The sequence below is a fragment of the Perca flavescens genome, chromosome 21 (genome assembly GCF_004354835.1).
Source record: "Perca flavescens isolate YP-PL-M2 chromosome 21, PFLA_1.0, whole genome shotgun sequence".
In the NCBI taxonomy this organism is placed as follows: Eukaryota; Metazoa; Chordata; class Actinopteri; order Perciformes; family Percidae; genus Perca; species Perca flavescens.
Window position 1 is genome coordinate 22,571,937 of NC_041351.1, and position 20,125 is coordinate 22,592,061.

The 20,125-nt window shown below is 39.3% G+C and overlaps 1 protein-coding gene and 1 long non-coding RNA gene across 4 annotated transcripts in view; one reads left to right on the plus strand and one right to left on the minus strand.

The window, feature by feature from the left end:
• Window positions 1-20,125, plus strand: part of slc39a11 (solute carrier family 39, member 11) — a 197,468-nt gene that overhangs the window by 88,991 nt on the left and 88,352 nt on the right. For 2 of the 3 annotated variants that reach the window (XM_028567652.1, XM_028567654.1), the window contains exon 5: window positions 18,698-18,839. In XM_028567652.1, coding sequence (XP_028423453.1) covers window positions 18,698-18,839 — 142 coding nt within the window. The remainder of the gene's footprint in view (window positions 1-18,697; window positions 18,840-20,125) is intronic. The other variant, XM_028567655.1, reaches the window with a different exon arrangement.
• On the minus strand, window positions 8,389-9,522 carry LOC114548019 (uncharacterized). The gene is made up of 3 exons (XR_003691310.1): window positions 9,356-9,522; window positions 9,034-9,129; window positions 8,389-8,556 (listed from the first exon to the last, which is right to left on the minus strand). It is a non-coding gene; the product is annotated as an uncharacterized LOC114548019 (long non-coding RNA).

Below are 20,125 nucleotides of genomic sequence, written 5' to 3' on the forward strand. Positions count from 1 at the left end.
TTTTACACAAACATCTGCTACGGAGCCATAACGTGAGGTACAAGGTAATGGAGCCTTTTATACATTGTCGTGTTTCTTTAGAATTAAACAATGGACAAATAGAGTCTTTAAACGCTTCAGATGTAAAGTTATTCGCAGTCAAGTGACGTAAAAAAAAAAAAAAATGGCGGTCGGTGGAATGCTAACAAGAGGTGATACTTTTGTAGCAACAAAATGGCGCCATCGGAGGTTCGCGTTCTGAAGCAAAGCTTACCCCCTTGGGCCATAGTGGGATTCGTAATTTTGCTTCCCGGTGGGCCCACCAGGAAGCAACTCTTCATTTTTTTTATTTCCGGCGCATGAAGTGGCCCATAAAAGTGGTAGGCCTAGATCGGCTGGCCCAAAACATAAAAATATCGCACAGGCTAGGTTTTCTGTCCCTACACATACATCCTCTACACCCTACTTTCACAATGAAATGGACTAGTCCGTAACGGTGCACAGCGCGAAAGATAAACACACAGTGACAGGAGAACTGGGAAGTACACAAACGGAGACGAAGCAAGACGAGTCTATACGTGAAATGAAACAAAGTTACCCAAACAGATCTCAAATAAAAGAAAAAAGCGAAAAGACGCCGATAGTATTTAGCGGTGTTATTAGTACACTCTGCACTTCAGTTAGTGTGAATTGTTTCTGACTTTCATATGAATGTTTACACTAGGCTATAATACTGTGATTGAAGTAGTTAAATAAAAGATGTCATTCATATAAATTCATGCATCACCTAATTTCATCATCACATACAGGCCTGGCCTCCAGGAAAGAACAGTTAGTTTAATCTATCCAATTGTGTGTTGTTCATACTATCCGATGATTTATTGTTTGTCTTTGTTGAATCATACAGAAGACAAAGAGCTTGAAAAATAATCGCGTATTGAATCGCAATCGCAATATTTGTAAAACAAATTGCAATTAGATTATTTTCAAAAATCGTCCAGCCCTAGTTTTGACTGATAATGTTCTCACCGTTTTATTATTGGGCTATATTAGCCCACGTTTCTTTCAACAAAGTAGCCTACGCCTTAATAATAAGCAAAACACCACCTTAAGGTTCATCAAACCTTCAGCTTGTGCATTTGTGTCCTTAAAGTAGCCTAGATAAACGTTAATTATAAACAGATAAACGCACATCATGCAAACTTTCTTAACGAGAATTGTAGCTTTTCTATCTGCTCATTATAGACCTCTTCCAATTAAAGCACAGGGCCTCTTCATTCGTGAAATTATTAAAATAAAAATAAACAGTTTTATGATTCATGAGGAGTATACTGTTTTATTGTATTAATAAATGGCAACTCTCACTGATTCTTGCTTTCTCATTACATGCCTAAGTAGTTTTAAGGAGTAGGAGTTGGTATACATATTCAGTGTGTGTGTGTGTGTGTGTGTGTGTGTGTGTGTCACTCCCTCTGTCCGTCCGTCGTTCTCCCTCTCCATCTGCCTGATCACATGTCTCACTATGAGAAGTCAAGACAAAATCACCGTAAACCTGGCTGTTTTATTTTGAAATGTGTTGTTAATTTGGTAAATGTGGTAATGTGGTCTTCCTGTAGGCGATTATCTGCCTGGCTTGAGTAAAAACCACACCGGCATACACGCCGGTATTGCCGGACAGTTTGGATTACTTGGACGCCAAAATAAAAATAGTTGCGCTACGCTGCTATACGCGACGCTTACGCCTGCGCTGTGTCACCCTGAGCCGATTCCAAAGCCTGTGTTGTGCCGAGTTTTGCATGCCTGCCGAGTATTGCATCCACATAAACAATAACCTCTTCCTTCTTCTTGATGCATGCAGCTCTTTCCGAATCTTGCATGCACTCCTTAAGACTCATTCCTGCCGAAAATAGCATCCACCTCACAGGCAGCAAGGAAATACTACTACTACTACTACTACTACTACTACTACTACTACTACTACTACTACTGCTGGGTCTAATAAAACAATGTGACTATAAACGTAAAAAAATGATAGACTAACAAAGAAGATTATATTGCATTTAAACAGTACTTTGCCTTACAAATCATTACTTGTTCCTTGGGGATGCAGTTCTTTGGCAGACATGCAAAACGTGGCAGAGCCCGGGAGACGAGGGGAGCCTCCCACACCCAGCGGCCCTGAGCAAAGTCGAAGCCCCTGGGCAGACTGCTCTGCAGAAGTTGAAGCATGGCAGCTTTGAGTTTGTTTTTTTGCCTGACTTGACATCGCGCATACTGCGATGTAACCGTCGTGCAGCCCTATTTGCATGTCTCCTTTTCATTAAATCTATTCAACCAATTTAAACACCTTAGTCACGGCAAAGAAAATTCCAAGGGATGACTTTGTTGTTGCTGTTGCTTCCTTCCTCGTGTGTGTGAAAACTGCAAACACCATTGACATTTTTGACTCCCATCATTGGTTGAATTTGCCTTAGGGTTCATTTAGGGTTGTGTTCTTTTTAGCACATGTTGTCCAATGTCCTATGTAGCACAGGTACCTTTTTTTTGTATTTCACAATTATTGTTTTCCATCAGATCGTTTATAGATCTCGACATTTCCGACCGTACTTGAAGGCAGTTTCATTTCATGAAGAAAGAGAGAAAGGAAAGAGACAAAGCAACTGTGCTTTGTTGTTGGCAGGAAACAGTCAGCTGTTACACAAACTCCTGGGCAGTTTAGTGCTTGTGTTTTAAAACTTTCTTGTGGCAGAGATAGAGGCAGTGATATTTCCTTTTTACTGTAGGAGACCCTCACTCCGCCTCTAAACCGATCGCCGCTTACGTGATTGGCCACCGCCGGGTGATGTTGGATTGCATCCACAATTCACAAGTTCCTGTAGTTCTTGTGGTTCTTTAGTTTACTGGAACTGTTCAGGTCTAAAAGTGGTATATTATAAGGTTGGCAAATTAGTCACTGGAGCAATCACCGATCTCAAGCTAGTGTCAAGTCTCTGCAGGTTTATTTGAACTGGACATTAAAATTACTTGGAAGCTCCTGGAATAAAAAAAATAAGTATTATGTAAAATGGGTCATTGATCTTTTAAGGTTACCTTTCCCTTCTAATCCCATTTTTGCATTGCCTTGTGTTCCCACTTCTCTTCTTCACACCCTTTAATATGTTGTTCTTCTTGACTGGGAAGGATTTTGAGTGATTAATGAGCAGCATTTCACCTAATAATTATCATGAATTATCATTATCATGAATAGACTCATTGATATGGTAAGTGGTGTCAAACATATTTGCACGGTAGCCCTGCCGATTGCACCTGCACGTTTTGAAGTAAGGCAATTAGTCGGTTCCGATGTGAAAATACACACACACAGAGAGAGAGAGAGAGAGAGAGAGAGAGAGAGAGAGAGAGAGAGAGAGAGAGAGAGAGAGAGAGAGAGAGGGGTGACTTTCAGTGATCAACAGAGCCAGACCGCTGCTGGAAGCGGTTTAATGGCGAGCTCGGACCTGCTGATGAGACAGTTTGTCGTCACCAAAGGTCACTGTGGGTTAATAATGTCCCCTCGAGATGGTACATGAACTCCATCAAATACACCTTCAGCTGAATACACACTTACTCAGACAAGCCCACACACGTATCGACACGCAGTACATGGAGGTGGTATATTCTGCCCCCAATAACAGATGCATACAAATGGTCAGGAAAACGGCAAAGATAGAAAAGAATTCATTATTTTTGACTTGAAATGACGAAGTCCCTTCCCGCTCTAGTAAATTTCACAGCTTGTAAAATACATGTATTATTAAGTGCAGACTGTCTGTCTTATTATACATAAGAAATGTATAATTATAAAATGTATAATTGTGGCTGTCATTGAGTGTTTTCAGCCTAACAATGACACCACATAAGTCATCCCCCCCACCCGTTCAAAATCTGGGCTGCATCCTTCTCATATGTCTCATTGCCGCTGGCTTGATGAACAACCAAAAAGCAAGAATGACAAATGTCTTTTGCTGTATAACGACTACAAATGAGACCAACATGCAACTTAAATTGCAGCCAATCAGCTTTTGTGTTATTGGTGCGAGTCTCTTTCGGATTGTAGCCTACCACAGACCCGAAACAGATTTTATTCTTTTGGTATGTAGAAGTGCAAGTTTAGCGATATTTGGCTTTGAAAAACTGCATTTAGGGCACAAATTCAGTTGCTTACAACGTATTTGAAGCCTACTGCTCCTTATGCGAGTTATAAAGCAAATAAACTGGGAGCAATGGGTGTACGGGCGGTGGAGTCTCATGCAAAAAGTGAGAAACATCTAACTGCTGTGAAAGGTCTGCAGCAAACGACAGCCATCAGCCAGTTCTGCCGAGTATCTGGCGGTGGCTCCAGCACTACGTCCACACAGCCTAGGCCAGACCCACACAGCAGCGTCACAACTCCCGTAAACGACCTCCGTGTCAACGGAGCGGAGGTGCTCTGGATTGGGTACCGAATCCCGGTGCCAATGTATATCTACCGGACCGAACAGCAACGTGGATTTCGGTGCCACTTACATGCCTGCGCTGCTCTCTGATGCTCTAAAATGGACATCAGAGGCAACATGAGCATCGGTGCACGTGAGGCTAGTTAACATCTCCAGGTGTTGGAAAAAACTGAAATGATACCCATCCTTATTCTGGGTCCTCCACAGGGTGACTAGACACCAGTCCTATAATGAGAATGAGGAAATCGAAGAGTTGTCTTAGATGATGTTTCCCGACTTGTTTTTTAATGTCGTGATATAGGTCTTAAATTTTGTTCGTAATGGTCTTAAAGTCTAAAATTTGACTTGGTGAAACCTGCAGAAAACCTGGAAAAGTAAGTCAAAAAAACTTTGTGACTTTTTTTAACATTAATATGAGTTGCCCCAGCCTGCCTATGGTCCCCCAGTGGCTAGAAATGGTTATAGGAAGGAAAGCTCATTGTGGGACTGGCTCTAGTGGCTGTAATTCTGCACCAAGGCTGAATTTTGGGAAAGAGACTTCAGATACAGTATTAGGGGACCACTAAGGTCTATATAAAAGCATCCAAAGAGCACCATGTCATGGGACCTTTAAGGCCCACAGTCTGAACGTAGCCCAGGAGACCTAAGACAAGTCTGGAAGGAGGCTCCGATTAGAGAGACGGTTCACAACAACGGAGAAAGCCACTTTAAAAATAAATCTCGCATGATATCTCGGCTTCTGTTTCCAGCAGCCATTGGGGGAGACTCTGAAGACAGCTGGAAGAAGCTTCTTCCATGGTCTGATGTACACCATGTTACACTGCACATCATCATAAACACACTGTCCCCCACGGTGAAGTGTGTTAAAGCAACATGCTGTTGGGATGGTCAGCAAGATCCCCTGTGTTGGCAAGGGGTTCCAGGCTGATGTGGGCAATGGGTAACATGAAAACACAGTGAAATCCTGGAGGAAAAAACCTGATGCAGTCTGCCAGAAACCTGTGACATTTGGAAAAGATCTGATTTCCAGCAAGACACCGAGCCCAAGCGTGAAGCTGGAGCTACACAGGAATGCGTTCATAACAACACACAAATGTTCCGGAGAGGCTTAATCGGATTCCAGATGTCACTCAAATCCAGTGTTTGCAACTGGACTTGGAAACGGCTGTTTCCCCCCCGATGAAACCTCAAGGGCTTAAAAGGATAGATCTGATATTTTGAAGTGGTGTTGTATGAGGTCCTTATCAATAGATCCACAGTAGATGGCGGTTGGCAGGCCCCCAGTTTGGAGAAGCAGGCAGGAAGTACCGACACGGAAGCTATCCAACTGTTCATCTCAATGTACCCAACTTCTAAAATTCGCATAACGGCAAAAACGCACCAAGCGAAGTGCAGCCGGAGAATACCCGCAGCCAATCATTCCTGTGGCTACTGTGACATGTTGACCTATGTTTACAGAGAATTTCTTTCCCGCTTAAACGGGCTGTACACGATATTCAGGGGGGGGGGGAGTTATCTGGGATTGCCTCCACATGGCTCTCACAGACTGTTCCCCCAATTTGTCAACACTTTGTGGCGGCCCTCGGCGTAGATGTCGGTACACAAGGCGCTAACACGCACGTGAGGCCGGACATGCTTTCAATTGTAGAACAGAGAAGCTCGGATTACAACACACACAGAATGAGTGTGACTTAATTCTCTGCTCAGAACTCCACTACACTGTAAATTTTAACAAGTTGACTTAACTTAAAAAATTTATGGAAACTCATTGCCTTGAAAAAAGTAAGTTCAATGAACTTAGTAATGGTAAATTAGTGCAACTTTATTGTTCTGAGTAAACAATACTTAATAAACTTACATTTTCTAAGTGAACACAGCTTGTTTATTCTGAGTAAGTAACACTCAATAAGCTTATACTTGTTAAGTGAAGACAACTTGTTTATTTTAAGTAGATGACACTTAATTAGCTCATATTTTTTAAGTTAATGCAGCTTGCTTTTTCTGAGTAAATAATTAATTAGCTCACATTTTTTAAGTGAGCACTACTTAATACTACTGACTTGTTTTCTGGTTCAGTTTACAGACTGAAAATGACTATACAAGTAGCATATACATCTATTTAAAAAAAATCTATCTAAAAGAATGAAATGAGAAGGTTGTTTTAGATGAATCACATAATTTCTTTATTTTTAATTATCTGGCATTCACATAGAAGACCAACCTGCCATTTAACATATTTATAGTACGCTGTAAACCCGAATAAGTTACCAGAACTCAAATTATTTTCAGTTATTATGACTTACAGTTTTGAGTTTTCAAACCACAGGAATAACTTCTCAGAATTTAAGAAAATAAGTACACAACAACACCATGTGACTCAACTTTTTTTTAACTAACTTAGTATATCTAAAAGTCATGAACGTCTGCTTTTGAACAGTTAAATGTTAAAATGAAATAGAAAAATAAATAAACATTTATAAATTAAAATAAAAAATATTTTTAAAATATACTTAAAGAAATTGTATATTAAATAAATAAATTTAAGAGAGATTTTTAAGAAGAAAAACTCAAAATTTTCTGATTCTATCCTTCCAAATGTGTTCCTGGTCACTTACAAGGAACACGCCGACTTATTGGGACTTTGTCTTATTCCCTGTATCCCCCAGAGATAGATAAGTCCATACATACCCTTCTCATCTCCGTGCGTGTCATAACTCTGTCTGACGCACCCACCGCTAACCTAGTTTAGCACATGATTTGTATAGGCACAGCGTGTACAAATAACAAGATCACATAAGACACAGACATTTTCTAACCGTATACGTACTGAGAACTATATTCTCAGAAAGGGCAAAGCACTGCTACTTCTGCAGAGTGATTTGCACCTGAGAAGCCCTGTGGTGAGGAGCAGAGAGTTCACCTAGAGTTCTGCAAGCAAATCACTCCGCCCAAATAGCAGTGCTTTGCCTTCTGAGAATATAGTTCCCAGTATGCATACGGTTAGAAGATGGCTGTGTCTCATGTGACCTTGTTATTCGTACACGCTTTGACTATACAAATCACAACATGTAAATGGAAAAAGGTTGGCGTTATTTGTCACTTATTAGGAGCATAGATGGAGCCAGTTACCTCCAGGATCTGTGCTAAGCTAGGCTAGCGGTGGGTGCTTCCAACAGAATTACGACATGCACGGAGATGAGAAGGGTATGTATGGACTTATCTAACTCTGGGGGATATGGTGAATAAGTCCCAATAAGTAGGCATGTTTCTTTAAGGCCCTAGGAAATAAATATTTATCATAAATTTCTGATATTGACCAGACAACTAATCAGATAGTCAGGAAAATAGTCAGAGTAATCAAAAACAATAATACCAAAATGAAATTATTGTTCGTTACAGCTATAAAAGAAAAAACACTGCTTTTGGCTTCCTTGCTAATTCCTGAGTAAGGCAACAGGGCAGCAATTTGGATGAAATTTCAAAAATTCTATAGAGTTTAAGAACATTTTCACTTAAAACTCTAAAATGTAAATGTTTTACATAACCAGTATCAAATGCACACTGAAATGTGGGTCACAATGGTTAAGAAAAACATTAAAACATACAAAACATTAGCATTACTTTTGCATTATATTAATGAGAAAAAAGGAATATTGTGTAGTTTGGGCCTATTGGCTGAACACCTGCAGTAGTGCAGTAACTTTCTGAGGCATTATTTAGACAAAAGGAGCTAACTTTGAACTAGCCTTTTATAATGCTTTACCCTGCAGCCTTTTTTCAGATGAGTTTCTACATCATTAATTCATTCTTGAGGGTCTGCAACCTCGGGGATAGTTTACCACTTTCTAGACAAAGTTAAATCTTTGAAGTGAATTCAAAAGTGTTGGTCAGTTCTTTGGGATAGCTGAGCTGTAGTGCATAGATCACTCCACAGATTACCAGGAAGGCATTGCCAAGTCTGGGGAGGCTGACCACGGCATCCCTTTCAATGACGACAGTGATTCTCACAGGGTGGTAGTGAACTGGACTTGCGTCATAGTCACTGATGAAAGTAATGAAGCCCACTGCAAACACCATCAAGCTCTGGCTCATCGGACTCATCCTGAATGAATGAAAAAAGAGATACTAATCACAAACTAACACATGGAACAGAACAGATGACACAATTTGTCTTTCCTTAACCAAGTCCCATTGAAATTCAATACATCTTTTACAAAAGAGACCTGGGTCTCATTGTAAGAGTTGAACAACACAGCATCCATTTTCTGCACATACAGTATGAATTAGCCAAATTACCAGATAATCTAAGTGTTGACTAAAACCAAGGACATTTACAAGAAAATGTTTTACTGAACATTGAATAAAATGCCAATACAGTTCCTTTGTAGTAAGTATTTAGATGAACGGTTTAGATAATAAACAATAAAAATAATGTTGCTCGGGAAAGGGAAGGTTGGGGTCCCCTGCTGGAGCTGCTCCCCCCGCGACCCGACACCGGATAAGCGGACGAAGATGGATGGATGGATGGATGGTTTGGATAATACACAGTAGAATCTGTTAGTGACTTAAGGACACTCACCGTGCAGGTTCTTAAAAATCCAGAGACGTCCTCGCGCAGATACACAGGAAGGGTGTGGAGAACAGTAGTGCGCTTGGTGTGGATGTCATGGATTTCCTATTCAGATAAAAACAGAATTGTATATACTTAAGAGTTTACAGAACAAAGCTGATTTTAAAACAGACCAATCAGAACATATGTCCACAAATAACCTGTTAACGCAATCAGACAAATGGCAAACACAAAGTGGACTAATTGCAAAATTCACAAATCTCATTTGAATCATTGAACCTGTTCAATGTTCCACTGATTCAAGCTATGAAATGTGTAAAAATCTATTTACCTGTTCATCGTGGATTTTTTAAATTTCAGCCAGAGCATCTGCTGTCTTCCCAGTTATTGGTGCCTTCTGTCTGAATAAGGTCATCATTAGAGGAAGATGGCGGTCAAGCTCAGCATAGCACGTGTTGGGCAGGTTCTGATTTGTAATCCGCTGGAACTCTGCATGCAACTACATAGAAATAACAGCCGGAGGAGAATACAGCAACAACATTTATTAAAAAAAACAGTTCAATTTGAAGAATCTTGCACACATTTATAAAGCAAAAATATTGGCCAAATGAGTAAGAATCACAGTTTTCACTTTAAAAGAGAGAGCTGATCCATATTAGCTCAGACTCTATTTTGAGAGCAGGCCAGAGGTCCATGAGGTCGTTCACTGGTGGGCAGGACATCACTATGGTCTGTCGGCGTAGGGGAAATATGGTCTCCATCATCTTAAAGTAGAAAAACAATGATATGTGTATGTGGGAGTGCATATGATTTAGGGTTACCACACTTAAACATAGTCTGAGAAAAAAAAACAATTTAAGTTATTGGGGGGGGAGGTGATAGAAAACTATTCACATTAATTGAATTACCTGGTAACATCTCCAGTTATCTTCCTTAACTTCTTGAAACTGGAACAGCAAGATGCAAAGGCATAAATTGATATGAAACTGAACAATTAAAAGCATTCAAAGAGTGTCAAATCATAAATACTTCCATTTATAAATGTTCCCTGTTAATGATCTTTTCATTTGAGCCCCAAAGTGTCAAGTTACTAAAGCCAATAAGCAAAATTAACATTACTGTAAAGAAAAGCAGCCACACTTTAACCTTACTGCATGGTTAATCATCAATAATGCCGTTTCTACAAACCAAAGCTTTACTGTTAAGGGTTTTTACTTTATTCATCTTTGTAATAAAAAGCAGCTTGCCTCCAGCAGGGTCGTTTGTTTTAAAACCGACGCAACACAAGTGGGCGGGCACGGGCAGTTGACTCGTTCATCCGTTGTACAATTCTTCAGTGAGTCTGGGAGTGGTAGCTAGGTCGCAAGTTGTGCTGCTGGATTGTGTAACGTTAGTGGTCACGCTAAGTGGCTAGCTCTATAGCAGCTAACCTATATCTGACAAGTTGCCAATCCCAACAAGACTACTGTGATAAGCCAGTAAAGGGTGGGGGGCTTGGAGAAGGTCTACGCTCTCTGAGACAAACACATAAAAACATGTATAAAAGAAGTAAAAGTGAAGGAATGTTAACATTCAAAACTTACAGTAAGTCCAGTGCTGCTCTGTAGGTAGTAACTTTCTGCAAGCCTACTGTCTGTTGCATCCCGCCTTGCTGCGTTGTTCAAACTTTTCTTCTTCTGTGTTTTTCCAAAGAGCGGTAAGGAATCAGTGTAGTATGCAAATTAGCGCCAGCTTCTGTTCACGTTGAATCAGAGATTAATTTGCCATACAAAATTATCCCTGCAGCTGCTTAATTAAAATTAAAAAAATATATAGGCTACATTAAACTGATGACCATAAAAAAACAAAAAATAAATACAATATATACATTTTGTCCTCCACTAATGTCTAATGCATTTCAGACCATTTGCTGATTGCAATTTATTTATTATTATTTTACTTATTTGGTGAAGCACTTTGAGATTTTATTGTATTTTAACATGTGCTATATACATTTTTTTTGTGAGTTTATTTTTTAAATCATCCCTATTTTAAACAATATAAATACTATAAATATGTTATATGGCAGGGTGGTTTTATATGCAAATGCCAGATAATTAAAAATAAAGAAATGATGTGATTCATCTAAAACAACCTTCTCATTTCATTCTTTTAGATAGATTTTTTTTAAATAGATGTATATGCTACTTGTATAGTCATTTTCAGTCTGTAAACTGAACCAGAAAACAAGTCAGTAGCATTAAAGGTATAGTGGAGGATTTTCTTTTTCCGGGTGGATCATCAAGACCATTTAAAATCACTGCTAGTAAAAGTTGATGTAAGCTATGATTAGTAATGCTAGCCCTGGCACAAGTCACGCACCGCGCACACACGGTAAACATCTCAATTTGTGAAAAAGTGCAAATCTTCTTTTGGAAAGTAGGCTTGTATGAGCCATGCCGACAGCAACTTGTAAACAGTGCACTCTTGTGCACACGTTTAATAGGCGTTCCCTCTCGGGAGCAGGCAGAGTGTTGCGCATGTGCATTTTTTCAAAAAGTACAGAGGGCGGTTCTTTTCTAAAATTTGGGAAAATCCTCCACAATACCTTGAAGTAGTGCTCACTTAAAAAATGTGAGCTAATTAAGTATTTACTTAAAAAAAGCAAGCTGCATTAACTTCAAAACCATGAGCTAATTAAGCATCATTTACTTAAAATAAACAAGTTGTCTTCACTTAACAAGTATAAGCTTATTGAGTGTTACTTACTCAGAATAAACAAGCTGTGTTCACTTAAAAAATGTAAGTTTATTAAGTATTGTTTACTCAGAACAATTAAGCTGCACTAATTTACCATTACTAAGTTCATTGAACTTACTTTTTTTCAAGGCAATGAGTTTGCATACATTTTTTAAGTAAAGTCAACTTGTTAAAATTAACAGTGCAGGACTTTATCATTCTTAGTATGTTATTACTCAATTCTATTAAGTTGTATCTAAGTTATGTTTTTAAGTTAAGGAAGAACATGTTACACCAACTTGAAAAAATTAAGTTAGTAGAAATTTTTCTAAAACTTTGAGTACACTACTTAATCTATTTAAGTAATTTGAATGTTCGGATTTACAGTGTATATCTTTACGTAGCTAATATTATATATTCACATATTCACTATATTAATTCTCACTGATATTATAGCTATATTAATTAACATTAATATAGCTGTTAATTGAGTTAATGTTAATGAATATCCAGTACAGCCCCTTCTAATCAGAATTATTGCGGTGAGTCACACTTTGCTGCTGCTTGGACTGTGTTCGGCATAACAGCAGGGCATTTGTTTACATTTAAAAATATTATTCTATGTGTTTTTTTTGCAACAACCTAAAATGTATTGCTACTATTTTTAACTGTGGAATTAAAGCTAGTTTCTTCCACTTCACAATAAAATAAAAAAATAAAGCTATCGTCAATATTCACCTTAAATCAATTTAGCATGTTTGGCCAATAAAATGAGTAAAAAAAATGAATACTGTTTGCTGTGTTAATGTTAACTTGTTTCCACTGACGTGTTTGTTATTGTCCTAATACGCATCTCATGATTGCTTAAAAGCAAACATTAGCGTTGCTGGTACTGGAGCATTCTGTGCACTGACGCAAACAAGCTCTACAAGATCTCTTTCTGGGCAGCAATGAAGATGTTGAAGCAATAAAGGGGAGGAAATATGGATGTCAGGGTTTTTTTTAGCCCATACTTTTCGACATTACTCATCTAATGGTTTGCTACTCAACATGAGAGCCTTCTGTATTCAGTAATTTGGCAACCTTGTGCTGATGATTCACTTTCCACAAAGTGGCTTTAGTAACTTGGCTTTGCGTGTTAACCTCCTATCTCTGTCGTAGTAACCTTGCAGGCAGTGAACAACCTGATTAAGAGGACTCTGTGCAACTGTGTTTATCAGGGGTGTGAATCTTCACACCCTGTCAACGATTCAATATCACGATGCATCACCTCCTCAATATTATTATGTATTGCTACACATGGTTTTCATCAACAAATATACTACCGGTCAAACGTTTGGGGCCACTTAGAAATTTCCATTCCACTCCATTACAGCCAGCATACCAGATGAGATCAGTTGCATTGTTTTTTTTTAATCATGGCAGCAGTTTTCAGATTACATTATGTGCTCACATGATTGTAAAAGGGTTGTCGACACCCCTAGTTTTTACGCATCTACTTGGGTTGTGCGTCCCGTTCTCGTAAACGTGATTTCAGTCAGGAGAGACTTCCTTGCAAATATGAACATGTTTACTGTACAAGACGGAATATGAAAATGAAATGTACAAAGTCTCTGGAGATTAGACTCCATCGAATCCATATGTTATAAAAGGGGTAGTGAACCAAAGCATATCCCCCGATGGAGTCCAGACACTGGTGGCGGTGATGAAGGCGCCCAGGAACCAATTAAGATAGCCATCCAGCTGACGATCCCCCGGAGTACGTGGGTGGGACGACCGGTGGATGAAGGGGAGGAGGCGGGACGCACTCTATTCCTGAAACGACAGCTGACGACCGCAGAGGAGAGAGAGGATTTAAAACAGGAGGTCATGCTGTGATTGGCTTGTGACACATGGCTGAATCCGATTGGTTTAACTAACAATGAAACAGCTGAATCCGATTGTCTGCTGACAAGCGAATGCCATGGAACAGCTGATCAATTAGGAGTGATGAAAGAAGAAATTTGAAGTCTTCCTGTAAGAACTTACGCTGAGCTTCATATCTCAGAAATGCCTCCAGGAAATTTCTCCGCCACTGTCCAAAAACACCCACTTAGTGGGCCCCCTTATAGCTACAACTAACAATACCAATATGTCTAGTTAAGTATGTCTGAGGTTGCATACGCAGTTGTGAAAAACACCTCCTTTACTATATGAAAATTGCGCACTTACTGTTTTTCACAGAGTAAGTAATTTGTATTTAGAGATAATGTAGGTTCATGGCAAGAGAGGACATCCAATTTGTTGATAAAAAAACGTACGTACCTTTTAGTTTGTAACATATCCAGTAATTACGTAAATACTACAGAAAAAATTTAACATATATATATATATATATATATATATATATATATATATATATATATTAGTAGGTAAGCAAACTGAGGATTTTCATTCATCCCTGTTTACCTCAAAATGTGTATAAAATAAAAAAAAAGAAAATAAATAAATAATAAATTTCACTCTTTAATTATAGAGAATATTGATAAGTGAAAAGTACGGTGGCCGAGAAGGGTCACAACACATACAAACGCCACAACAACTGCATATTCAGAAAACACCTCCAAATTCAGCAAAACACATGCAAATGCCGCCACAACAACTGCATATACAGAAAACACCTCCAAATTCAGCAAAACACATACAAACGCCACAACAACTGCATATACAGAAAACACCTCCAAATTCAGCAAAACACATACAAACGCCACAACAACTGCATATACAGAAAACACCTCCAAATTCAGCAAAACACATGCAAACGCCACAACAACTACATATTCAGAAAACACCTCCAAATTCAGAAAACGCATACAAACGCCACAACAACTACATATTCAGAAAACATACAAACGCCACAACAACTACATATTCAGAAAACAACTTCGTCGATTTCACATCACGTACGCTGCAAATATTCACAGCACGAGTAAATAGGGAAACGAACTGCAAGCTGCAAAGACGACAACGGAAATGTTTCCAGGGGGGCCATAATCAGTGACGGACCCGCATCCATCCGGGGTGCAAAATTACGAATCCAACTATGGCCACGGCAAAATAATAATTTAAATGTAAGTATCTTTAGTGTGTCGTACATGTGTTATCACCGTTAATGTTTTACATCAATGTAATGCTTAACGCTTCAATGCTGGTACAAATTGCTATAGTAATTAGGTAGATACACCCGAGCTAACGTTAAGCTATCGTTAACAGTAGGCTGTTAGCTAGCTAGGTTGGTGTCTTTTTGTACCTTTGCGTTTTTAAAGTTTGTCCGGTGGCATTTTCATCTCTTTTATATAACGTTAGCCGAGATTTAGAAATGTGTGTTTATCAGTTGTAGCTGCATGATTTAAGGTAACGCTGCACCTTATTTACTTCACTATCAACGTTAAATGAAGGCTAAAATATATGAGTAGTATCCCATGTAAAAAGTATAACGTTGCATATAACGTTACGTTATGGAATTCATAATGGTAAACATATTTTTCTTGCGTTTGCTGTCTTTTAACAGGGACAAACGGAGGTGGTTGCTGATGATGGGAAAGCAAAAGACAAGCAGGGAGACAGAGGCCAAAGAGAGATGTTGAATAGCTAGATTATTTGCCATTCTGAAAATAAATGCATTAACTTAACTGGTTTGTCTTTGTCATTTCGTTTTTGGGTGTGTATATAATATAAACGTTTTTCAATTTCTATTTCTAACTGAATAATTATATTCAGATGGTACCTGTTTCAATAACTTGTAAGGTATATAAGCTCTAAAAAGACATTAACGAAACGTGTATCTTTATTTTGTACACGTTTTGTACATTTATTCAAACATTACTAAACTGTACACAAGTATATTCAACATGAAGCGGCGACCAGACTCAGTAGCTGATGATGGGGTTGCTTCAAGACTGCAGACAGAAGGAGAAAGCTTTAGGTTAGTCCAGTAGTTATCCAACCTGTCCTGGTAAGATTAGAATTGTATCACAAATATATTTAAGCATACTGCATATCATACTGCCTGTGGTAGGTCATTAGCTGGTAGTGTTTACCTTGTAGATGCTGATCATATTTTGCACTGCATTTGTTTGAAAGCTAGAAGCTACTGGACAATGGGCTAATGTTACATACATTTAGGAAACTACGAGCTAATGTATACTTCTACTGTAAGGATAATGCAATTAAGATTAATGCAATTGCAAACATGAACTCTCACAATTTTTTTTTTATTTACGGACATGGGATAAATAAGAGAAAACGACTATTGCTTACATTAAAGCCTAACAGTGTCGGTAACGTTACCTACCTTAGCACGTTGCGGCAAAGTTGCCGACAGATTATTCTCCTCCTGCAAGCAGACTGACGCTGATTCATATTCTTCATTTCAACAAAAACATTGAACAGCACAGTTCACAGTTCCACATCCATGTCGTCCAGTGTTTTGAAATGCAGCGCGGAAGTGAAGGTGGCGAAACACTTTCAATGACGCAAGCACGAAATGACGTGCACTTGCTAGCCTGTTCCAATGTACATGTTGTCCGAATGCTCAGGAGGAGTCTGACCTAGCCCTCTGAAGGAGGCGAGATAGCGAGAAGACAACCAGATGGATGCGGGTCCGTCACTGATTATGGCCCCCCTGGAAACATTTCCGTTGTCGTCTTAGCAGCTTGCAGTTCGTTTCCCTATTTACTCGTGCTGTGAATATTTGCAGCGTACGTGATGTGAAATCGACGAAGTTGTTTTCTGAATTTGTATGTGTTTTCTGAATATGTAGTTGTTGTGGCGTTTGTATGTGTTTTCTGAATATGTAGTTGTTGTGGCGTTTGTATGTGTTTTCTGAATTTGGAGGTGTTTTCTGAATATGTAGTTGTTGTGGCGTTTGCATGTGTTTTGCTGAATTTGGATGTGTTTTCTGAATATGCAGTTGTTGTGGCGTTTGTATGTGTTGTGACCCTTCTCGGCCACCGTAGAAAAGTCACTTTAATTATACAAACCGTAAAGATGAAAAGTTTGTATTTTCTGTCTTGGTGTTTGATGCTGGTGTTTTTACTCTGTGTGTGTGTTATAGATGAGGATTGTTCGGAGTGTTTGGCTGCACTCAGCCTGTTCTGAGACGTGTGTGAAGAGTTGTGTTGCTGTGAATGAGTTTTGCAGGTGATGTGAACTGTTTAGTTCAGGTGACTGTTGGTAGTGCAGACTGTAGTATGAGTTATAATGTGGCTTCAGTTGTGACCATTGTCGCTTAGCAATCTTAAAAAAAACAAAAAACTGTAAATGTAGGTGGGTTGTTACCAGATGGTAAGGGCCATGCGCTACTAAACTAGCTGAACAAATTCTCAGTGCTGTATTTCCTCTTCACCGACGATGCAGAGAAACAGAATGCAGTGTTTGAGCTCCAGCTTTTAGTATTGGATCAGTGTGCTAGGTATCTCAACAGAGGGGTAAGGAAAACACAAGATGGAATCAAGCGGTTATATTGGTACCATCCACAACTTTTGACAATGGAATCGCAAAAATAACCATTCTAATGTGTAAGGAACTGAACTGGACTGCTTGTTGAAAACAAGGCTTTAGGTTTTTTTTTCTTCTAGCTGTGTATAAATCATGTGCAAAGAACAGCAGCTGTTTCAGGATGTTACAGAGTTCTAATAAGCATTATTGTGAGTTGATCATTGATGTTACATATTTACATTTTGCTCCTCCTTTGTTGTTCAAACACTCGTGTGTGTGTATGTGTGTTTTATTTAATGTTACAGCTGGTGTTCTTTGCACATGATTTATACACCGCTAGAAACCAGAAAGGACCTGTTGGGGCCCCTTCTAGCTACAAAAGTGCTCCTGTGAGTGTTTTACAGACTTCTAAGCATTATTGATTGATATTGGGATATCGATCAACTGGCTTGTGATTGATTGTGTTTCATTGAGGCTGTGCGATAGTTGATTTTTTTTTCCTTACGCAACAATCAATGAACCTTTCCAATTGAACACATCACTCACTGGATTATCATTGGACCGGTGAAACAAATGAAAACTGCAAGTTTTAAGAATCCAGGGACCTGCTGATTTGTCTGTTCATATCTGCAAGGCTGGATTACCAATCATGCAAAACGAGAAACTGCCCTGGGATCATAGATCCCCAAGAGTCCCTGTGTTCACTGTGTGACAATTACTTTGTGTCAATCTGATTAAACTGTAGTTTTGTGAATGGGAACTAAAGCTAAAGCATCATATCAACTGACAAAGTGCCTTAATGTAGGTCCAGATGTATTGCCTGTTGTTTTTGAGTCCCTGTCTTAAAAAGGGTCCTGGTGTCAAAATCTATTTTTAAGCTGGTACTAAGGCTGTGCTTACATGGTGCATATATCTATATTCATATGGTGATAATCAAACAATGCAAATTTACAATATTGTAGTTTAGGAATATGTTACACAAATGTTCCACTTCTGGGATTGCTCTGTTGCCGACGGAAATTCCGCCGGATTTCACTCATTAAGGCCGGATGTCCGTTGCCTTGGGCTTTCTTTGTGTTGGCATTTTAAACTCCAATGGATTTATGAGGACTATGGTTAATGTTTTTTAAGATCTCTGCAGGATAAATCCAGACAACTAGCTAGACTATCTGTCTACACAAGTTTCTTCCCGAGGCTATTTTGCAGATGCGCCGTTGCTCCGTATTACACTTAGCCCAAGACGATTGGGATTGGTTTAAAGAAATGCCAATAAACTAGAGCATGTTTTTCTCCCATCCCGGAATGTTGTGTGTGGACTAGCCAGACTCTCCTCTGCAGCGCTGTGGAGGAAGGTCTGGCAATGCAAGACTAGTAACTATTGTAAGGCACCCATAAAAATAAATGGTTGCCTGTGGTCTTCTGTACATGAAATGGATTTTAAACCCCTTCTCTCTCTCTCTTTTTCTGTCATCCACAGGGTGTAGGTGCTGACCCCCACATTGCCTTGGCTCTACCCCCCGAATCTAAGCTGGCCAAGGAAAAAGCAGACGAGACCCCGTTCCAACTCTTGGACTCTGATGAGATGACCATCAGGATAGGTAGAGCTGGACCTCTCTCAGGCAAGCCTCCCTTCATATACCCACATCAACGCTTACCATTTGTGCGGAATTTCAGAATAAAAGGGTAGATTACATGACCCAAAAAAAAAAAAAATCATACAGCTGTAGCCACTGTCGTCCCACTTTTTTCAAGTCAATGCACGTTTTAGGCACCAAGATCACACTGAGGCAGAATTAAAATGCATGAAGAGGGACTACGTTGGCTACCACTGTCAAATCTCACGTGGAGCTTCTCTGATGGCTTCTGTCCGATTTTCTGTTTCCCCTTTTCTACCTCATCTGTCCATGTCTATCCACTTATTGGGTGTTTTTCCTAACTTTGGATGGTCTTTCAATCTGGATAGCTCTTAAAAAATGATCCTCATTGGTTTTCTTGGGTGTGGGGGACTAACTGTTCTACATGCTGTCATCTCACACATCACGCACACAAAGTCACGTACATATTGTAGTACACTTAATGTTGTCACTCTCGTCTAGACTGTTTTAAAGCTGGTAGGCTTTTGGTAACCTCAATTATTTTAGTTTTTTTAGTCTGCGAGGAAAAAAACCCAACCAAGATTAACAATGTGCTTGTGACACAGTAAAGCCGAGGCGCTGCAAACTCATTTTCCAACAAATCACAGGAAGATTAGAGCGTGATGAGCAATTACAAGCAAACTGCACAAGCATCTACGTGACAAAAGAGTGCAGCGTGGTGGAACATTTTAGAACAAGTAAATGCAGAAAAACAAATCACGTAAAGTGGAAAAATAGATTATAACAAAGGAAACGGCTGTTTCCGCTTCAAGCTGTGTGTGTGTGTGTGTGTGTGTGTGTGTGTGTGTGTGTGTGTGTGCGTGTGTGCGTGTGTGCGTGTGTGCGTGTTGGCACACTGGTTGTTTGTGGCAGATAAATCAGTGTTATTTCCTCATTACATTTTAATTAATCTGTTATATTCAATGTGTCCTTAAACCTTGTCCAATTAAATCCAACACAACAACAGCTCTGTATCATTAGGTTCATTTGGTCCGGACCAAGGAAAGAAATGATACATCCAGTCTTTTGGTTGATGTTCACACCAACTCAGCAAAGTCAAAATGAAGTCATATGGACTGACGGATAACTTATTAATTTGAAAGTTTCAGGGATGTCATCCTGCATCAGAGCTACATGGATCCGTGTGGGGTAAATCAAAATCTGGTGACTGACAGCAGGTGATGCTGCACTTTACGCGCCTTACATGTTTATTTATCTTCTCTGATGGTCACACAGTTAATGAAGAAATAACTCATTATGATAATTATTAA